At 29.9% G+C, this 23,656-nt stretch overlaps 1 protein-coding gene across 1 annotated transcript; it reads right to left on the reverse strand.

Moving 5' to 3' along the window:
• Nucleotides 1-5,680: 5,680 nt before the first annotated feature.
• Nucleotides 5,681-8,521, reverse strand: LOC129310349 (receptor protein kinase-like protein ZAR1). Its single transcript, XM_054952170.1, has 2 exons — nucleotides 6,663-8,521; nucleotides 5,681-6,521 (listed from the first exon to the last, which is right to left on the reverse strand). Exons 1-2 carry the CDS (start codon nucleotides 8,128-8,130, stop codon nucleotides 5,863-5,865), a joined length of 2,127 nt encoding a protein of 708 aa, XP_054808145.1. The 5' UTR covers nucleotides 8,131-8,521; the 3' UTR covers nucleotides 5,681-5,862.
• Between the last annotated feature and the right edge of the window lie 15,135 nt (nucleotides 8,522-23,656).

Below are 23,656 nucleotides of genomic sequence, written 5' to 3' on the forward strand. Positions count from 1 at the left end.
ACTCCCTTCAGACCATAATATAAGATATTGGTAGCTACTTCATGATTCTTAAAAAAAAAAAAAGGTGAAGCATTAATGTTTTGAAAAAATTTACATTTTTTTAATCATATCCTCATTAAATATTCTATATAAGCATTTTAATTATGACAATTGAAATTCAAATGCGTCATTTTTTAAAAAAAGAATAATAAATGAAGGGTACCAACAAAAGTTGGTCCAATTGATAAGAAGTTAGCTTATACTCTTTCATTTTTCTTTATAAATCATTTTTACTAACCTTATCAATATTAATACAAAAGAGGTAAAAGGAATAAAAGTGTATAAAATTCTAAATATGCCCTTATATAATTAATTTAAAAAGTAATGTTATCTACTTTTTCTCTCACATCAAGGGTAATTTTAAAAATATTTTTTAAATATTACCTAAAAAGCTGCACTATGACTTATAAATGAGACTAAATAAATCTTTTAAAAGGCGCTTTATAAATAGGACTGAAAGAAGTAACTCATAAGATTGTGAGATCAAATTCTGTTGTTGATATAAGAATCTTATTGGTAGATGATCTATAAGTATTTCTGTAAGCATTATTTGAATCTGAAGACATACTCTAGTCCTAGTGAGCCCTCAGGACCAACTCACCTAAACTTTTTTTTATAAAAATTAAATTTAATTAAGGATATAACTGAAAAAATTATTATAAAAATTATATAATACTTTATATTTTAAAGAAAACAAGATTTCTAGAATATATATTATATTATTGTGCAAAGGAGTAAAAGGCTAGAGTTTACGAATTCAGCTTCACTTTACTGAGCCAGAGAAAAATTTAAACCGTCTAAGTTAAATATTTTTAATATTTATTTTAAATTTATATTTTTGAAATAAAAAATATAAATTATTTTAATAAATATACTTACTAATCTGACACTCCAGATATAATATGAATGGTCTAAATTTAATATTAAAAATTTAAATTAACTTTTTAGATATATTCTAGATAGTGCATATATATAAACAGAGCAGTAAACTTATTAAAAAAATTTTAATATTATATTTAAACTATCTATATTAAATTTGGACTATCAAATTAATAAATATATTTATTAAAAATTTTATATATTTTTTTTAAATATAAATTTAAAATAAAAACTTAAAATATTTAATATGGATCGTTGAAATTTTTTTCCGTGGAGGTAGAGAAGGCTTCTCACGCCCTAGCATTTACCACCAAGTAACAAGGACACTTCCCATAGATAGCAGACAAATTGGAAATCTATGCCTATGCCTATGTACCTATTTGTCCTTTCACTTGTCCATATAGTTATGAAAAGTGAAATCTTAGGTTGAGAATCTTTCATTAAGTAGGCTGTCCAAATAACACTTGATGGGTTGATCTCAACTAAAATGCACATGGGAAGTTCAGACAGTAAAGTAAAGTCCCTGATGGACAAAATCGAAAGTGATGATTAATTTTTGTTTACTGATTTCATTCTCTAGCTAACTTCCAATGGACATAATAATTGTTCTGTGGGATTTTCAAGCTCAATGTTAATATGGCAAAAAGTACTATTCTAAATTGGTTTCACTTATCAACAAGAAAATGACATTTCTCCATCCATTGGCTGTAATTAAAATAAATAACAAACGTTTAACTCATCCTAAATGAACGCTAAAAAATAAGTTCACTTTTTTAGCCCAAAAAATAACTTCACTTTTATTTATGTGAGACAAAAAACTTAGGGGAATAATATTCATAAACTCACCAAAACTTAAGCAAACCTCATGATTTAAAAACTTATAGATGTATTTATAAAATATTAATCAACAAGTATAGGGTCTTCACATTGACAATATTATTGAAATCCATACCCTTATGAGCCGAGATGAATCAATCAGGGTGCATGTTTCCTATATTAGAATATATTAAAAAGTCTTGTATTGATTAATTGAAAAATGAATTAAAGGTATATAACTTTAAGGGAAGTTAAACTATGTGATAAAAAGACAAACCTAATATATATAGGTAATCCTGGAATATTTAATCGCTTCCAACTGATCCTAAACTTTGTTTAAATTTTTTTTTTCAAAGAATGTTAAAATTAATCCTAGTCCCTCACATTTTATGTAATTTGCAATCCAACCAAAAAAAAAAAATGCAAAACACTGGATCTGTCCTGGTATAAATTGCATCTACATCCTAACCCATGAAATCAGCTTTTTTGTAACAGGCAAAGAAGTAAATTAAAAAAAATAAAAATCACCAAAAAAATCAATAATTTGATCCCCACACATAACTTGATTTAACACTCATTTCTTAAATTTTAAATTAGTATTACAGTTCAATTCTTATAATTTAACTATTTAAAATATTGATTATACATTTCATAAAATAAAACACGAAGGACTAAAGTTATTTTTTTGAACATTAGGGAGCAATGTTTTAAATAATTAAAATTAAATTCAAATGAAAAATTTTTAAGATCATCTAAAACTCTAAACTCGCTTTTGGTATTATGTTCTCTTTCAACTTTTAAAAATGATATAAAATTACCTCTATCATTAATAAATATTAATTTTAGTCAGTAGTTGATAAAAAAATTATATAAAATGACCTCAAAATTACATATTCTTATTCAATTTTTGAGTCATCTTCTCTAATTTTTTAAATTATTTTTGTAATTTTTTTAATTCATTAAATGTTAAAGTTAACTTATGTTAATTGTGAGAGTAAATATTATACTATTTTTAAAAGTTGAAGAGGAATATTGTATTAAAAATAAATTTAAAATCTTATATGCTTTTGAATTTATAATTTAAGAGTAAAATTTCCTTTGAACCCATTAAAATTATAAGATTGAGTCATTGGGAGTTAATACATGAATTAAATTATACCTAGAAAAGTTGATGTTATGAGTTTAAATATTTAAAACTATAATAAGCACCAAATGTCCCTTTAACTCAATTTATTAGTTCTAGCAAAGGTTATAGTGAAATGTGATAAACCCACGTGGTGAAGCTCTTGGTTGGTTGGAAGCAGAAAGGATGAAAAGGGTTTGATTTGATGAGATGGAACACAGAGACAGTTTCTAAAATAGACAGAAACAAGTGTGTCCCGCTCTTGAGATAGTCTTTGTGATATTTGAAGATTGAAGCAATGTGAGATTGAAGTTCATTCATAGATGAAAGCTAATGACAGCCAGGACTTGTAGCTTATTAGGTTGCTGGAGTCCATTTCTCCTAAATCTGCGCCACATGACTTGCTCTCGTCCCAAAGTCCAACCACTTCTTTCATTTAATACAATGTGGGCTCCTTCTCTCTTAAACTCTTCGTTTAAGTTATCCCCTAGTCAAGAAAAGGTGACACCATTTGGAGTTTTCTTTTGTTTTATTTTTTTTTCTTTTATATTCCCTCCTATTATATTCATAAATCATTTTTAATATATTTTTAAAATTAAAAACATATTAAAACATATTAATTTTTTAAAAAATTTAATAAGTCGCTAACTTTTATCTTTACTCCTGTGATCTTGTTTATAGGGCAAAAAAGAAAGAAAAAATTTAATCCTATTTATAAAGCACTTAATAATTTTTAATAATTCTTTTTACATTTTTACCCTTATTAAATGCTTTGAATAAAAATATAATAATGAGATTTAAGAATATTAGTTAAGGATAAAAGTGAAAATTATTAAATTTTAAGATAAAGTTAATAAAATTTAAGATTTTCTTTAATTTTAATAAAACATGCTAGAAATGATTTATAAATATAATCAAAAGGAGTATTACATATACATATCTCACCGATGTATTTTCTCTCCCTAACGTTTAATGAAAGTAAAAAAAAAATTGTGATAAAAAATTAGTGGCACACCACAAAAGTGTGACTAAAAAATTTTTATTCTCCCTAGCTTATAAACAGGATCAAGAGAGTAAGTTCTTAAATGATACTACTGCCTTTCGTCATTAATAGAAGACAAACGTTAAAAGCTTTTTTAATCCTTAATATAAGGCAAAATTAAAGTAGTTAAATGTTTTTTTTAATTTTACCCCTTATTTATTTATTGTGATTTGAATTCCTAAACAATAATTTAATATAGTTATTAATTAGTTAATTATAAAGAAGGGTAAAATTACAAAGTTATATGTTTTTTTAACAATTTCAAGGATGTAATTATTATTTCTTAATAAGTGTAAAATTAGTTAATTTTGCCTTATATTAAAGATAAGAGAAAGTACTTCCTGGTTTTGTTTTTATGAAAAACGAATAATTAATTCTCATGGATTAAGGAGGAATGCAGTTAAAGTTCGTATGATTCAATAAATATGTGGCAAATGCAAATGCAAATTTATTTACCACAATGTTTTCATTTAATAATTAAAATGGTGGGTTTTAATAATTGATTTTATTAATAAATATTTGATGTTTTTTTATAAATAGGATCACGAGAATCCTCCAAAAAACTTCTTCTTCTTCTTCTTTTTTTAATACAACCGAAAAATTTCTTATAAAAAAGTCATGAGACATCAGTGATGCGAAGGTTGAAAAAGATGGGTAAAACTTAAAAGCTAAAGAAAGATAAAGATTGGCATTCGTGCAATACAGCATTCTTTGTCTAATCACAAATGCTTTGATGGTTCAAAGGAAGAAAAATATGGTCAAGAATCTACAATTTATACACAATTAATCACCCCATTACTAAGATCACATATTAAGAATAAAACCTCAAATCATTTGAACACTTTGCAAAACACTCATTCCTATATTTATATAATATAACTATCAGAATCATCTTAATAATGACAATAAAGTCTTAAAATTGTAAATTTATGCAATTAAATCCTAACAAAATTTTATAAAAAATAAATTATAAATATTGATTCAAACAATTATAAAACAAAAATTCTAACTGCAAACTGAGAATTATATTTAAAATTTAAATGTTTTACTTACAATTAAAAATTTGAATTTATAATTATGTAAATCAATATTTATAACTAATTTAAAAAAAATTGTCAAGGACCTTATAGCAATAAATTCATTATTTTGGGGATTTTAATGTCAGCCTCCATCATCTCTCTTATTTTTTTATTTTGGGTCCCAAGGGTTAAGAAGCTAAGGCATTGTCCAAGTTTGTTGGCTCTCTTGTTTTCATTTTTTCTTTTTTAATTAGAAGGACAGACATGAATGGCTTAAGTTACAAGCCAGATTGAACCCAAAACCCTCCACTTATAAGAAAATTTACATGCTACTAGCTTACAAAGCCGGCAGTATCGTTGGCTCTCTTTACCTAGAAAGAAAACGCAAGAAATTAAAAGCCAGAGATACTGTGATCAAAGGTTAAAGCAACAACAGGACATTCTGTGATTTTCATTTTCCTTCATTAAATAGAGTACATGTAATTAAACAAGAAAAGAGAAAAAGGCTCTCAAAGCATACTCTACATGGAGCACACCGACATCAGCAATTCTCAGATACATAGCTCACACACAAATAGGATGAATAGGCATAATAAAATTATAAAAACTCACAAAAGTTGATATTTGTTCTGTGATGTCAGCTGATACACTTGTTTTTGAAATTTTATAGGCTTCTTACGCTTATCTCAGTGCATCTAATGGATGTATGAATTTCTCAACATGCAATGCAGTTCCTTTGTAATGGTAAATAACAATGATGGACAATGCCCCCCAGACAAAATGCTTCATCATTCTCTTCTAGAACTTCAATTACAAGGAGTTATAGTAAAACTTGGACAAAACTAACAAGCTTGAAATCCTTGAACATGACCAAAACATAAAGCTTCACAAATGAACTGGATTCACAATTCATTCGCAGATTATTACATTATTCCTAGAATTTCTCAATCAGAAGAAGCAGACAACCTATCTAAAGCATCAAGAACAAGCCTCATTGTCGGTCTCTTCTCAGGGCTGCTATGGACACAAGCCATTGCAATCTTCAAAGCTGCAATAATCTCCTCTTCCTTGTCTGCATCTTCTGGCAGATATGGGTCTATTACATCTGAGAGTGGCTTCTTCTCCTCAATGCAGAACTGAATCCATTGGACAAGGTCCATTTCTGAGCTTCCCACATGGACAATGGGCAACCTTCCTGTGATCATCTCTATCAAAATCACACCATATGAATAAACGTCCCATTTCTGTGATGGCTTCACCACTTTCAATGCTTCTGGAGCCTGATAGCCGGTTCCCAAAACATTAGCTGAGACTTCTGATGCAGTTAAGCTCTTTTGCCTTTCATGGGGTTTCTCGGCAGCAACTCGATTGGATTGCAAGGTTGGAGAACCTCCAGCAATATTTGCAAGTCTTCCAAGTCCAAAATCAGATATGTGGGGTTCCATGTTATGCCCAAGCAGTATGTTACTTGGCTTTAGGTCTCCATGAACATATTTTTTGGGGCTAAACTCGTGCAGGTAGACCAATCCTTTTGCAATGCCTTTCATGATTTTTAGGCGAACCGACCAAGAGAGAGGCGTGAATGCAATTAGTCCAGCCTTCCCTGATGACATTGAATGAAACCAAACAATCAAATTGTTAGATAATATAGCAGCTCAAGCTTTTGAACTCACCTGGCTTTTGACATAAACGAGGAACAGTTCAAGATTTCAAATAGAAAAGATGAAACAATCTATCAACTTACCATGAATTGCTGTAGCAAGGTTTCCATTGGGTATATAGTCATAGATGAGAAGTTTCTCATCAACAGACCAGTAATAAGCTCTCAGGGTAACAATGTTAGGATGCCTTAATCTCCCTATTGCTTCCACTTCAGTCTGGAATTCTTTAAACCTTTGAGAACCACCTTCGCCTAATCTTCTCACAGCTAAGGTAAGCCCATCTTCAAGCACCACCTTGTATACAATGCCTATTCCACTCTTTCCCAAAACAAAAGCTGAAGCCTTGAGAAGCTCATCCAAATCAAATGCCACTTGGGCATCCAATGGGACAAGATCATATTGCTCAACATTCTCAGATAAGGTCTCAGATTCATCCTTTCTGAAGCAAAAACACTCTTTCCTACTTCTATCTCCCTTCTCACCAGATTCATCATTATCCTTAAACCCACAAACCCTTGAGTAGCAGTAAGAGAACAACAGACCTAAGAGGCAAATTCCAATTACATCACCCACAACAATGCCTACAATAGCACCTTTACTTAACCCTTTGGTTTTCTCATTTCTGCCATAAGGATTATCAGAATCCCCAGGAGGGTTGTTGTCTGGCAGAAATGGTAATGAGGAAGAAGGGCTAGCACCAGGAGTTTCTGAAGAACACGGCTTCTTCAAAGGAGGTCCACAGAGACCAGAGTTGCCTATAAAAGCTGTTGGTCCTCTGTTCATCAAAGCACCATTTTGTGGTATCGGACCACTCAAATTGTTGAAAGTAAGATCAATATAAACCTTCTCAGGCAATTTACCAAGGCTGGGTGGGATTAAGCCAGAAAAATTATTATGAGATAAATCTACAGTGCCTTGGAGGCTAGATAGATTCCCCATATCACTAGGAATTGAACCATTGAAGTGATTGAAAGAAAGGTCAAGTTTTTCCAGAGAGAACAAATCAGAACCAAATCGATCCGGAAGGGGACCAGTGAAATTGTTGTGACTCAGAACAAGGGTTCTCAGTCTCTTGCATTGGACAATTACTGCAGGTAAAGACCCATTGAAGAAATTTTGTGATAAATCTAAGAATTGAAGGTACCTGAGCTTCCCAATCTCCTGGGGAACAGGCCCAGAAAAGGAATTACCATAAAGGACCAAACTTTGCAGTCCCTGGGCTGCGAATAGCTCTGGAGGCAACTTCCCAAAGAGCTTATTGTTCCTGAAATTTACATGGCGAAGCTTAGAAAGAGATCCCAGAGAAGAAGGAAGGATGCCGTAAAGCTTCCTCTTCGGAATACCGATCCCAATAACACTCTGTTCCTTGCATGTAACCCCATTCCACGAACATGGGTTTTCGTCGGAAAAATTCCAGTTACTCATAGACCCTTCTGGGTCTGTGATAGACTGCTTGAGAGCCAAAAGGACAGAGCCCTCGGCATTTAGAGAAGTCACAGGTGAAAGATGACTACAGAGAAGGAGAAGAAACAACAAAACCAAAGGAAGCATCTCCAACTTAGTGACCGTTGGAGGAGCAAACCCAGAAAACAAAGGAAAACAAAGATGGAAGATCAAGAACAGTGGAGATTCCCCTTTATTTCCGCAGCAGAAAACAAGACAAAGTGAAAGCAAAAGGAGCTGAAGAAAGACGGATAATGAAAGTGTTAACGAATAGTGGCGAGGACGAAATAAAAGCGTTGAACGGGGAAAAAGTTAAGCTTACCAAGACGAAAACCTCGGGGGGATACATAATGATAGTATTATTAGACAAATGAAAACGGCAAAGAAGGTTGGTGAGAGTGAGAGAGACGAGAAACTGAGACCCGTCCACAAGCATCTGACTGAAAATCTCGCGATAATTTGGGCGTGGTCCATAGTCCAGAGAAGAAGAAGGAATAGCACAGCCTAGGCAGGCTCGTGATGAGTGAAAGACGCTTCTGCTCTTTTCTCTAGCCAAAAGAATAAAGTACACTTCTTTCAATTATTTTTCATAGCTCTCATCTAAAGTACCATATTAGCTGTAGAATGAGATATTTAGATAATTAATAATTATCACAACTTGTCAATAAATTAATTTTTTTTTGTTTTGTGGTGTCATTTTTAACAAGAACATTTAATCGGTCGTACCTTCACAAATCACAATGTCATTTCCTCAAATAATCTTTTTGAAATTTGCACCTGGAAGGAAAACATAGTTAAATATGCATACACACAGCATAACTAATACTAATCTTTTATCAACTATGCACATGATCTTGATTTGTTTGACCAGTGACTCTGAAATTATATATACTACATTAACCAAATATTTTAATTTTATTTCTACAAATTTAAATATCTAAGGCAAGAAGATGAAAATATTTTGCACCATTTCTTATAATTTTTAAAGTAATAGAACTATTACTAACTTTTAATTGTTTTAGTAAGAAACAAATTGAAATGCAACTTATACATTTGGAATTAAAATTATGTATAATTTGTGGAGATTATTATACTCCTCCTCCATTTGATTATATGTATAAGTCACTTTTAAGTATTTCATGGAAAGAAAAAAAATAGTTAAATTTTTATATTTTCTTAAAATAAATAAAATCATCATTTTATCCTTATTAAATGTGTCAACATTTTGTCTTTATAGTATAATTAGAACATTTTATTTGCTCATAAAAGATAGTGCAAAGGTGAAATTAAAATAAACTAATAAATAATTCATTTTTTTATATAAAATGACTTGTAAAATAACAATAAATAATTTTTAGATTGTGATTTGTAGATCGTACATACACAATGAACAGTGATGATTGTAGTCTTCTGCCTCTGAACCGTTAGGGAGACACAATCATAACTATGTCCACTTTTTGCTTTGCATTTCTTTAATTACCATTCTCCACATCTCGCCCTGCAATTGTCAGTTTAATAAACGAAAGAAAAAATTACATATAAATCTCATAAAACTGATTAATTTATAAATAAATTTTACAAAAATTAAAAATTATCACTAAATTTAGTGGCATTTGAGTGTAATTAAAAATTTAGATAAAAAATATATTTTCATTAAACATATATACATTACATTACTTAAATAATTTATAATTTTAATTTTTTAATTAATTAAATGAATTTAATTCAACATTTAAAAAATTATAAGGACATGCAAATTATTTTTTAAAATATATATAATATTTCATTGAGAAAATATAACTTAAATTTTTATACTTTGTTCGAGTTTTGTTATAAATTTTTATATTTTATTTTTCTTATAATGAAAAAACTTAAAATATTAAAAAATATAAATATAAATATTTTAAATATTAAAAAAATATAAAAATTTATAATAAGATTTAAATAAAATACAGTAACTTAAAATCATGTTTTTTCTATTTTATTATATGGTTTGTTAGTTCAAGATGGTTGGAGAGAGGTTGGGAGATCGGAGATATCACGTTTGGTGAGAAACTGGGGAGAGATGGGTGAGGTGGTGATTAGCCGTTCGAGGGGCACTCAAGCCCAAAGCAGGGACCGCGGGGGCTATGGGGAAAATATAATATTTGGAGGGTCTACATGTAAATTTAAGAAAATTGTCGGCCTAGGTGTCTTCTTCTTCCGACGTGGTCCAACTCGTAGCCACCTGTCGCGCGTGCTCTTTCTTTCATTCCCCTTTCCGCCTTTTTCTTTGTATACAGTTTCTCTCCGCTTCCTTTTTTTTTTTTTTTTTGTTAAGAAAAAAAAATATAAAACAAACGAAAAAGAAAAAGAAAGAGGAAGAATTACATATCAGTCTCACTTAATAAAATTAATTATTCTCAAGTATATTGACAATTAAAACTTAAGAGAATGACAATACAATGAGTGAGATCTTAACGTAATTCTCTTAAGAAAATTATTGTTTATTGTTTTCATTTTTCATGTACGTGAACTATTTTCCTTTAAATTAAAAAATAAAAATTTAAAAAAATTAATAAATTCATTTATAAAATTTTGATTCGGTCAAAACTCAATTTTTAATATTGAAAAAGAATTATTTTTTAACTTTAATTTGATACAATTTAATCTTTATAGTTTTAATTTATTTAAAATTTAGTATCTGAACTCTTATGTGATATAACTCAATTCATATAATTTTAAATATTTAAAATATGTTTTTTATATTTTAGAAATAAAATTATAAGGAATAAAATTATTTCTTGACTTGAGGACTAATGTTTTATATGATTCATTTTATAATACTTGAGTTGCATTGAATTAAAATTTGGAGATTAGGATTCATTGTTTCAATCAAATAAAAATTATGGGAATGTGTTTCAGTCAAAACTATAGATACTAAATTCCATTGAATTAAAATTTATGTTTAATATAAAATTTCAATCCTAAATTACATATTCAGAGCTGATTTGAATCTTATATTCATAAAGATACATTTTAAACCTTAAACAATTAAAATTAGTGTATCTTTGTCTTCACGATTAATTTGAAACTAACAATCATTACTTTTTAAGGGGAATGACATTAGGGGCCTTAAAAATAGAGTTTATTTCACTTAAGATCTAAATGAATCTAAAATTGCTCCACAGGCCTTGAGGCCCTAAGTGCAATATTTCTTCAAAGCAAAAATACTATGTTGCCCTTAATGGACAGAAATAAAATTGAACACAAAGAAAGAATGACAAACGCTCGAGAATGCGTATTCAGTTGGAGAATGGAAAGGTTTCTTATTTCTAATGGGAAGAGTAACTTTCGAGGTGTGTAGATTTCAAAATCTCTCCATCTTAAATGGTGCTTTGATGATTTCAAGATCTCAGCTAGAGATTTTTAGGTTTCTCATGTTCTTGCTGTAGAAATGAGCTGAGATTTTTATTGTTCTTGTTGTAAAAATGAGAGGCATCCATTATTACTGCATAAATCATTCAAGGGTAGAAATAATGTAAGGTTTGTCATTGTTACATGTCAGTTGTTGGTGAAGTGGTGATGTAACATCCTAAATTTTCTCATTAGTAATTATTAGTATTTTCAATGGTAATTTAGTCAATTTAGAAAAATTATTATTTAGTAAGGTTTATAGAGACTAATATGGTTTTTAGATCCTTGGACAGCCTTAGAAGAGAGCTAAGTCGAGGTTCAAGTGAGCAATGGCACGGAAGGGAGTTTAAAATTTTATGGGGTATTCTGTGTCATGGGCCACGATAAGCATGTTGACGCGCTGCGGCACACGTGCAAAATCAGCACTTATTAGATCAGGAATCAAACTTGAAAAATAGAAGAGAAAAAGAGAGATAATGAGAGAGCAATGGAGAAGAGCTTATGATCAACTAGGGCACAATCCCGAGGCTACTTTGTGGGCATTTAGAGCTTGATTCACTATTGGGTAAGTTGTACATTCCCTCTTCTCCCTCTTTTATGCAAAAATCTGAACATTTGGGGTAATGAGGGCTTTAATTTTGGTTCCCTTGGATTTAGACCGAACCCATTAGTTTATTTAAGATATTGAAAAATTAAATCAAGCTTCTAACCTTAAGTTTATGAGTTTTGTGATGATTGAGAATTTTTGGTAAGGGTTTGGATGAACCTTAAATATAATTTGAGAATTTTAAGACAATGTGAGACATTGATTAGCGAATTTGATGTGTTGGAATGCTTAATAGGATGATTAGAGCGTGTGAGAATGGTTGATATTGTTAGAAAAGAAAGTTTAGTATTTTAGACACTTAGAACCTAGAGGATTCGGAGTTATCCGAAGTGATAATTGACGATTGTCACTTATTGGTGTAGATTGAGCACTTGCTCGGGCCATATCATGTGTATAGAACGTGTGGAGCTAACGTTGAGTCACGGTAACCTTTTTTGTGTGACAAAGGGTTAAGGTAACTATATAGTTTATTATGTTTATTAACTATTATAACTGTGTAGAAGTAATTACAAATGATAAGGTTATGGTTTTGAAGAGTTTTGTGCATAATTTGACATTGTAAATGATTTTTTGCATGAAAAATTGATTTGTAAATGGTTATTGATTCTAATTGAAATGTTTATACTATGTATATAAGTTTGCGATGTGAAAATGTGATGAAAAGTAGTGAAAATTGTGAAAGAACATGATCATATGGGGTGGGAGTTCACTCGAGATATGTGAGGATATGTGTATAGAGATATGTGAGTGAAAAATTCATATGATCGGACTGACACCATGGGACATCCGGTACAGCATTATATAGGACTGCTACCATGAGACATCCGGACAGTCTAACAACTCCCTAGTACCCATTAGGATGCGGTTAGGAGTCAACAACGCCTCTATCACAAGTATGTAAAAAGGAAAAAACCATAGTCCATAAACGGGTTAGATTACCTTTGGTCGGGTATTTCTACCACCAAAAGTATGCTCAGATCAACAAGTGGTTGATACAGGAGAGCCTATGGTTTCATGTCGGGGAGCATTGAAGGTTTACTGTTTAGATGATCATGCTAGTGTGAAACTATGTTTTTTGTTATGAAAAGATACACTTATCTCATAATTATGGTATACTTGTTATTATTATAGTTTTGATACTTTTTCATGATTATTTGTGGTAATAAATATTTGATGAACTATATTGGTTACTAAGATATTTATCTCACCCCGTGGTTAAATTTTATAGGTGAGGGCTCCGGTAAGAGCAAGGGGAAGGAAGGTGCATTTGAAAAGTGAAGAGCATTATGTATAGCTCTTCCCTTTCCTCTTTTTGGGTATTGTAACGAATATTGACACTAAATATTGCCAACTTAGGAACATGACATTATTTGAATATTACTTTTGTTGAATCTTGTGATAAGTGTGTAAATCTTGGACTAAGATTGTTGTTGTGGATTAAGTGTGTGCTTGGCTAATTTATACTTACATGTGATATATATGTCAAGTGTTTTGAGTGCCAAAATGACCAATTAATTTGTATGTTGAATTTTATTCACCCCATTGTGTTATTTTCCAATGAGGGTTTGGTGGTTATTTTGAGTGTGATTGATTAATTGTGTGGTATGAATAAATTATTATGTGGTGTGTAGTCCATTTGAGATGGTCAAAGTGTTTCTGGGGCTATTGGCATTGTGTAATGTGAGTTGGATACCATAATATGTGTTTTGTTATAAAATAAACCATTTTAGTTTGGGTGTTCATCTTTTAAATAGATGATTATTTAAATGTGAGACCAGTTTCATTAACTATAGGGCTCAAAGAGCTTCGTGTGGATACTTGAACCGTTCAAATCAAATGTTAGATGGCGAAACGACACGCTCCGAAAGTTCAGAGAGAAGCTATGACAGCAATCTACTATCATGATAGTAGGTGCGTGCTGCGGCGTGTGATTGTTACGCCATGACACAAGAGGCCCTTGAGGAATTCATCTCTCTGTGCCATCCACTATGGCGGACACAGCTTGTGCTACGGCAAACAAACCAGATAAGGGCAAAGTGACTTGTTTTAGTTTGTTTTGAAGTGAACTAATTTTCATGCTTCCGTATTTGCTCTTAATCAATTTTTAACCATGGTTTGAGCTCAAATAATATTTTAAAAAGGTTTTTTTGAGATCTCAATGTTTTTAAACTAATTATTTTCAAACCCTTGAATTGTGGTAGCTTTAGTAGGGGATTTTATTAAATCATAGTTATTACAACGATGTGTGAGTAGTGTCCTGGTAATGTTGAGGCGGACATTACAAGTGACGGAGATGATCTTCACTCTTTTTAGCATGTAGTAGTTCATTTAATGGAAGCATTTAATGAGAGTTTTACATGAAGTAGTAGGGTGCATATGAGGTGGATTTTTTGTTGTACAAAGTTAAATGTGATATTGTTAAAATTGAAATTTTATTTGTAATTCTACTGCTGGTATGAGGCAAAGGTTACTAAACCATTTTGACCATGAAAATTTTAGAGTGGATTAGTTGTTGCACAATAATGATGGTTGACATGTTTATATTAGAGTTTTACACATGGATTAAATAAAATATGATTCAATATGAAGAAAATCTTTTGTAAAAAATGTTAGAGTATTTGTTATGCAAAAATAAACTTTGAGTTGTTTTTGTTGAACGTTCAGATGTGCATTATGTTAAGCCTAGCCTAATGCTAAATTGGAATCACATGACGTTCAGGTAAGAATATATGAACTTTATGCTGTGCATAGTAGATATTATGTTGTGTCATGTTTGCCTACCTTGAGCATTCTTTTTATTAAGCCTAGCCTAATAATAAACTGGAATAACATGGATTTTCATGTGAGAATATATAAACCTTGTATTATGCATAGTGGATATTGTGTTATACATTATTTGTGTATTTGTGCAATTTGTTGAGGAAGCCTAACCTATTGATATAAGTTAAAGGTTGCTGAACCATTAAGTTGGTTCAGGTGAAAATATATGAACTTTGTGTTGTACATAGTAGATATTATGTTGTGCCATATTTGCCTAACTTAAGCATTCCATTTGGTAAACTTAGCTTAATGATAGATTAAAATAACATGGACTTTCAGGTAAGAATATATGAATATTGTGTTGTCTATAGTAGATATTGTGTTATACATTACTTGTCTACTTGTGCAATTTGTTAAGGAAGCCTAACCTACTGATAGAAATTAAAGATTGTTGAACCATTAAGTTAGTTGTGAAAGTTTTAGAGTAGATTAGTTGTTGTAGAATATATATGATTGACTTATTGATATTGAATTTTGACATGTGAATTGAATACAACATGACACCCAATGTGAAGAAAATCTGCCATCAAAGACATTAGATTATCTATTGTGCAAAAATAAACTTTGAGTTGTTTGTGTTGAACTTTGTATTGTGTAAAATAAAAGTTGAGCTTTTGTATGCGAACATTTATTAGATTAATTTATTCATTGTAGGTTAATATAAGATATGGAAAGTAGTTTTAGATCTCAATTCCAAGATAAGAAGATTTATCATGTTCAAGATATGGAAGGCGGACACAGTCACAAGACATGCAAGAATCCTAACCCAGCATGAGAAATAGTCACATTATACTTCTTTGGTGTACCTAGGCAGCTATAAATATGCGTATGGAAGCATTTTCAATTAATATTTTTTGGACAATTGAGAATGATATATATTTTTTGTTTGTATGTAGAGAAACAATTGTTAAATGTTTTGGATATAGTGGGTAACTTTTTGTGTATATCAGAATTGAAATATGATGTCAAATTTCATGTGAGTACTTGTTTTAGTACCTAGGCTAGTACCAACATGAAATTCTTGTCTGATGTAATTGTCCTTATTAATATTGAAAATGCATGGATTTTCCATTGTGCATGCATAGACATCGTCTTATGCATAGTGGGTATTTTACCGTGCATGGTCTTCCTAACTTGTCATTTTCTTCAGACTAGGCTAGTAAAATACTAAAAATGCATGGACTTTTCATTGTGCATGTGTGGACATCATCTTGTGCATGGTAGATATTTTGTCGTGCATAGTTTGCTTAACTTGTCATTTTCACCAGGCTAGGCTAGTGAAATACTGAAAATGCATGGACTTTTCGTTTTTTATGCGTGGATATTGTCTTGTGTGTTGTGGGTGTTCTGTCATATATGGTTTGCGTAGCCATTTCAGTTAAAACCCAAGGCTGCTGAATTACTCAAAATTCATGGACTTTTCATGCATAGTTGATGTTGTCTTGTACATAATGGAAAGGCTGAGACTTGTAGATTTCATTTCCTTTTCGTGTAAATATATACATAATTTCAATTACAAATAAAAACTATTTTTAAATTATAAAAAAATCTTAAAATATGTACATAATCTAAGTAGGAGAACCTAATTCCATAATCTTATAATTTTTCTTCTCATTTGCATGTTCCTATAAGTGCAAGTAGACGTTCACGGATGGTATTGTTGGGATGCTCCATTAGCCAACATAACATGTCACACCTCATGGCTGATAGTTCTTGTGTTGTGTATCTAGACATGGTAAACAAAGGATGGTCAACATTGACGATATTATTCCAGAATTTGAGCCACGTAATGAGATGAATTCCACAATCATCACTACATAATAAAGGCAATAGAGTGAGATATGAATGAATATTTTGTTCAGCAACCTTTAGCTTTTATCAGTAAGTTAGGCTTCCTTAATGAATAGCACAAGTAGGAAAATAATATATAACACAATATTCACTATAGGCACCATAATATTCATATATTCTCTTATGAAAGTCCATGTTATTCCAGTTTATCATTAGGCTAAGCTTAACAAATGGAATGCTCAAGTTAGGCAAATATGGCACAACATAATATCCACCATGCACAACACAAAATTCATATATTCTCACCTGAACCAACTTAATGGTTCATCAGCCTTTAGCTTATATCAGTAGGTTAGGCTTCCTCAACAAATTTCACAAGTAGGCAAATAATGTATAACACAATATCCACTATGCTCAATATAAAGTTCATATATTCTCACTTGAAAGTCCATGTTATTCCAATTTATCATTAGGCTAGGCTTAACATAATACACATCTCAACATTCAATAAAGACAACTCAAAGTTTATTTTTGCACAACAAATACTCCAACATTTTTTACAAAAAATTTTCTTCATATTGGATCATATTTTATTCAGTTCACGTGTAAAATTTTAATATAAACAAGTCAACCATCATTATTGTGTAACAACCAATCCACTCTAAAACTTTCATGGCCAAAATGATTCAGCAACTTTTACCTCATATCAGTAGTAGAATCACAAATAAAATTCCAATTTCAACAATATCACATTTAACTTTCTACAACAAAAAGTCCATCTCATATACACCCTACTAACTCATGTAAAACCCTTATTAAATGCTTCTATTAAATGAATTACTACATATTAAATGAGTGAAGATCATCTCCGTTGCCACTTCACTAGCAACTGACATGCAGCAATGACAAACCTTAAATTATTTCTACCCTTAAATGATTTATGCAGTAACAACAGATGCCTCTCATTTCTACAGCAAGAATAGTAAAAATCTCAACTCATTTCTACAGCAAGAAATGAGAAATCTGAAAACTTACAGCTGAGATCTTGAAATCATCAAAACATCGTTTAAGATGGATAGATTTTGAAATCTACACATCTCAAAAGTTACTCCTCCCCATTAGAGATAAAAACCTTCCCATTCTCTAGTTGAATACCAATTCTCGAGCATTTGTTGTAACATCCTGATTTTTTTTAGATAAAAAAAAATTGTTGTGAAATTTAAGTTTTTATTTAAAAAAAATAAATAATAATAATAGAAATTTATATTATTTGAGATTAAATCAAAAATAATAATATGGTTAGAAATTTAATTATGAATTAAAAACTTAGATTATAAAATTATATAAGAAATATTTTGTTAAGATATAATTAAAAAAATTATTATGTGTGTGTGAGTTTAAAAAAAAGAAAAGAAAGTAAAAAAAAAAGAAAGGGGGGTGTAGAAGTCCCACATCTGGGATGAGGAAAGAATTCCTCATGTATAAAAGAAAGCGAGAACGTGCAGGGAAGGAAGAAAAAAAAAGTTTATGCAATTGTGAAAATTGCAACTAAGGGCCCAAAATGTAATTTAGAGAAAATTGCAAGTAATGGCCCAAAGGTTTGAATAATTAAATTTAGACCTATAGTTTTTTTTAATATAATTTTGGGACCCACAATCTCATTTTTATATTATTTTTCTCTCTTCCTCTCACGTTGCTCGGCGTCTTCTTGCAAGGGGAGATTATTTTCTTTTTCTTCAGGTATGTTCTAACTTTCCTGTTTAGATTAGCATTTAAAAATTTATTTAATTAAAAAATTAATTTTATAGTTATTTTCTAAATAATATTAGCTTTCTAGTGATATGATTATTTTGTAGGATAGAGTAAATATTCTGATTAGGATTTTTCTATATGATAGTTAATCTGATGATATGATGGATTAAAAATATAGGTTAAAACTCTTAGGGATATAATAAATATTATAGAATATTTTTTTTAAGGTTGAAACTCATGTTTAAGAATTTTTGAGTTAAAATCTAGATCTATATGGTTGAATTTATGTGGAATCTGAGATGTAGGGATAAACCTATGATTATTAAATATTTATTTAAGTATGAATAGGTATTTTGAGATTATAGAAAGGTGATTTGAGGCTTTAGGATAATTCTAAAATTTTTAATTTATTTTTGAACGAATTTTTAGAATATAGAAGGATGAAATTGTGATACGAGAAGTGATTTGAGGATAAAAAAAATAGTTTAATAGGGTACGAGAATTTTAGAAAAAGAATTTGGGAAGTTAAATGAGGCATAAATCTTAAATTAGTATTAATATGGATTATAGATATAAGACTTTCTAACTCTTTAAATTAGAGTTATTTATTTTAATGTAAAATTAATATATAGTATTGTGAAATAATTATGTAGATTATATTGACAAAGATAGTGGTGAAAAAGGAGTTGTGAAGGGGAACTTGTTATTCAAGACACAAGGTAACCATTATTAATGTGTTGTGATGAGTGTGTTTGTGAATGGTTATGTGTTGACTTGTTGTTTCGAAAAACTATGAATTATTGAAAATAAATACTGTTATATACTTGTTTGAAATTATTGCCAAGTGGGTCAAAAATTTATTTTTATTTATCATGATGAGATATCATTGTTCGGATATATTTCTGTTTGGATATTTGAATGATGCATGACTTGTCAGGGTATTTTAATGTATGGTGTTAATGGGAATTTCTGTTCGGTTAATTATTACCACGTGGTAAGCCCTCATTGGACCCAATGAGTGGCGTGTCGCTTGGTCCAACTCACCTTTAGCCGGGTGATTTGGCGTCCGAGCATGGCGAAAGGAGGATATAAGGTGTAGTCATGCAAATTAAATACTTGTTCGGTTTGTTTGAAAATATTGTTCGGTTAAATGTTTTGTGTGCCCACTTAGCAATCGCATGATTAGTTACAACCGCATGCATCATTACATATTAATTTTTGGTTACTGGGACTTTTAAGTCTCATTCCCCATGGTTAATATTTTTACAGGATCGAGTCCGGCCGAGAAAGCACCGGAGGTGTAACTATGGTGTATGAGACACCATCTTTTACGTTGCCTCTTATTTTGGATTATACAATGTATCTTGTGCCAACTTAGGACATATCTTCTTTGTGAAACATGTAAACTCTAATCCTTTTTATTAAAAGTATTTATATGACCAAGAGGGTTATGTCTGTCCCTCTTGATTTATGATCTGATTTGAATATCATGCCATGAGGATTATGTTTGTCCCTCATGGTTTTAATTGCCTTTTTGGATATTTTAAGACTTGCGTTATGTCTTGGATGTATTATGGTAAGAAAATTTTCTACCATGATAATGGTTTTAATAATTTGTGAAAAATCGGTCTGTAAGTTTTGAGGGTGTTACATTTGTCATTCTTTCTTTGCGTTCAATTTGATTTCTGTCCATTAAGGGTAAAATAGTATTTTTGCTCTGAAGAAATATTGTACTTAGGGCTTCAAGGCTTGCAGAGCAATTTCAAATTCATTTAGGCCCTAAGTGAAATAAATTTTATTTTTAGGGCCCTTAATGTCATTCCCCTTACTTTTTAACCATAGTAGGGCCCCCACTATTAATTCCTTATCTGGTGTATGTTTAAAAAGTAATGGCCGTTAGTTTCAAATTAACGGTGGGGGCGAAGATGCACCAATTTTAATTTTCAAGGTTCAAAATATATCAACTATGAGTATATGGGTCAAATTGCTTATGTATTTATAATTCAGAGTCTAAATTGTATATTCATCTTAAAATTTAAATATTAAATTATAATTTACTCAAAATTATAAAAATAAAATATGATTGGTTTATTAATTTTTTGGGAACTCGATTCAGACAGACCTTTGTAGTATTATCTCATGTTATTTCTAAGATTCAAGATAAGATTCTTTTTAGAATTATGAGGAAAAGGAGACCCTTTTTAGAGGCTTTTTTTGGTCTTTAAAAGAGTTTGTATAAAATTTACGTGGTGTTTACTCCATCTGCTCTGTTTTATAAGATTTTTTTTTTCCAAAAACAGTGTTTGAATTTAAAAGTGAGCAATATTAAAAAGATAAGCCTAATAATGGAAGAGTTGTGTGGAGCCCGCGGAACCAAATAGTTAACCCAGAAAATATAAACTAAATAATACTCCTTCCGCGTTAAATTATAAAATATTTTTAAATAAAATTTTATATATCAATAAAATTTATTAAATACACATTATAATTATACTTTTTTAAAATAAAAATATAAATTTTAAAAAATATTTTTTATTTAATATTTTATTGATGAAAGAATATTAAAGAGAGAAAATATATGAAAAGTGTAATATTAAAAAAGTATCATTAATGAAGCATTATTTATATCAAAATGTTTTATAGTTTTGAACATTGAATCTTTTTTAAAAGTGTCTTATAATTTAAAATGAAGAGAGTATTCTATTATTTATATAAATCATGAGCAATAGTTGGTCACAAGCCTCATTCATGCCCAAAAAATGTTTAATTAATTTTTTTAAAAACAAATGGCGTCTAATTAATTTTATTATTCAAGAAAATGAGGTAAGTGGGATCTACAGTAAGGGAAAGCAGGAACAATGGAGCCCAACAGGCCAATATCCATTAAATTTAATGGCTGCGCAAAAGCCTAAGGCATGCTTTTCCCTTTACAGCCACAACACGCAGCATCGTATTGTTTAAACTTAAAAGCTTAGACATTTCATTATTCATGCCATGTATGAGGCCAATGCATTGTAATATAAACTTTTTTGGTTGAATGGTTCTTGTGATCCTTATTTAGTTACATTTTTTTTTAAAAAAAATTGGTTTCATTATTATAAAATTTTATAATTATATCTTCTAGATATAAATTTTAACTTACCGAGGCAAAGCCCCAATCAAACAAGACCAAAAAAAAACATGACGGGGGTGTAGAAATGTTTGATACAATAGAACATGAAAAACCATTACTTGATAAGGAATTAACATTTAACTTATAAGATTGTGTGATCAAATTCTACTATCATGAATGTTGTTATCAAGCAATCTGTTTTTATCTCTATAAACACTCCTTAAGTCTAGAGGTATATCTTGATACTAGTGAATCCCTAAAACCAACCCCCCCAAACTTTTTTCTAAAAAACTAGAGCATGAAATCAAGAGGAGGCAAATCAAGAAAATGCAATCTTCAACTTAATTGACTTGAAAGGTTTTATTTTTTGGGTGAAAAATGCTATGGTGTACAGTAGGGCTATTTGCAATGCTCAAAAGGCCCATCAGCCCAAGCCATTTGAGCACATCAGGCTAGGCACCAAGTAGATATTAAACCTTGTTTTGCCTGACCCAACCAAAACATATGCCACTTTTTATAAAAAAAATTTATAAATAATATTTATTTCATGATATTATTTTTTGATTGAAAGTTATTATGACCTCTATTATTTTTATGATCTTTTTGGATATTTCTTATCATTACTATTTTTTTAAATCATTTTCAAAATTTAAACATTTTCAACAAAATATTATATAAAATAATTGGTAGTTGTTGACCATATGTAATTTTAAAAAAATAATTTTGATTTTAATATTAGTTTAATAACGAATATATTTTAAATAATAATAATTATTTTTTTCAAAAAATATTTATATATTTTTCAAAAAACATGTTAAAATTTTTTGGGCCAAAATTGTCTCGGACTACACATCAAGCTAGGGAATCGGGATGCCCAACCTTGCCTTTCCTGTACACAGCCCTAGAACTGTATGAGTGTAAACCAGCTTACGTTAATTGGCTCTTCAGACCAATCTTTGAACAGCATTACTGTATTAACTGTAGTAAGCTAGCAAATAAGCATATCTATTAGCGCCTCTGAGCATCTAGTCAAGATTATCGACCCAATTTTGCATGAAATAATCACATATTTATCTAATTATACTCGGTTGTATCTTGAATTTTAGATCACAAAGGTAATTGAATATTTAGTGCTAGTTGCATGTTTTGTTGTCCAAAAATCAATTTATCAAAAGTTAATTTAACAAAAATCAATTTAATAAAAATCGGTCACTCTAATAAAATTTCTTTTTGGATATATTTTTTAAAAAAACAGTTTGTAAATAAAAAAAGTTATATATATTGGACAAAAATTACATAAACAATTCAATATACATTATGTATCTAAAATTATGAAAAAAATTAATAAATATAGATAAAATGAAAAATATTATATTTTTAGATAAAATTAATAACTAAGTCTCTTTTTCTCAATTTAGAGTTATTAAAATGATATATATATATATATATATATAAATCTCTGTGGCTCAGCAAGATTTGATGGTGCGAGCAGCCGAGCACTTGATTAATTCCCACCCTAAAAGCTTGGGGATTTAGATCCTCCCAAAAGTCATTTTCCGCAATGTCCCTCGGCGTTTCAATCTTAGCTCTTTAATAAATATCCACTGTCTCATTTTTTGTCACATTGTCTTACATAAAAATATTTTTATTTTAAAAAATAATTCTTTCAACTTATTTTAAAAAATTTTTATATAAATTTTTTTAAATAAATTAGGCTAGAGTTTGAATAAACCGGATCATAAGTATTTGCTTGCATTTTGATTTATTTTATAAATTTTTTAAATAGAGTTTTATTTAATAGATCATAACAAAGTTTGGATAAGTTAGATTATAAATACCTACTCATAGTTTGACCTACTTTGTAGATTTTTTAAATGAATTTTTATTAAATAAGTTAAGTTAGAGTTTGAATAAACTGAACTATAAATCCCTTTTCAAAAATCTGTTGGATAATTTTTTAGAACAAGTTTTGAAAATAAAAAATAAAATAATAAATCAATTTAATGAAAAAATTTATTTTTTAAAATAAAATTATTTTTAATGAAAATAAGACATTAAATATTTATTGAATGGCTGATATTAGGACAAAGAGGGATGCTAAGGCAAATGGCTTTTGAGAAGATCTAGATCCAAAAGCTTGGTCTTTTGAGTTTGTT

Source organism: Prosopis cineraria, unplaced genomic scaffold, assembly GCF_029017545.1.
Source record: "Prosopis cineraria cultivar Desert tree isolate PC_DT_omini unplaced genomic scaffold, ASM2901754v1 PC5, whole genome shotgun sequence".
NCBI classification, from domain to species: domain Eukaryota; kingdom Viridiplantae; phylum Streptophyta; class Magnoliopsida; order Fabales; family Fabaceae; genus Prosopis; species Prosopis cineraria.

Bases quoted from the DNA above. Each gene is read 5' to 3' on its own strand.
- LOC129310349 (XM_054952170.1), bottom strand. From the start codon at position 8,130: ATGCTTCCTTTGGTTTTGTTGTTTCTTCTCCTTCTCTGTAGTCATCTT. The intron at 6,522-6,662 runs GTAAGTTGATAG...CAATGTCATCAG, and splicing joins CCTTGCTACAGCAATTCATG to GGAAGGCTGGACTAATTGCA.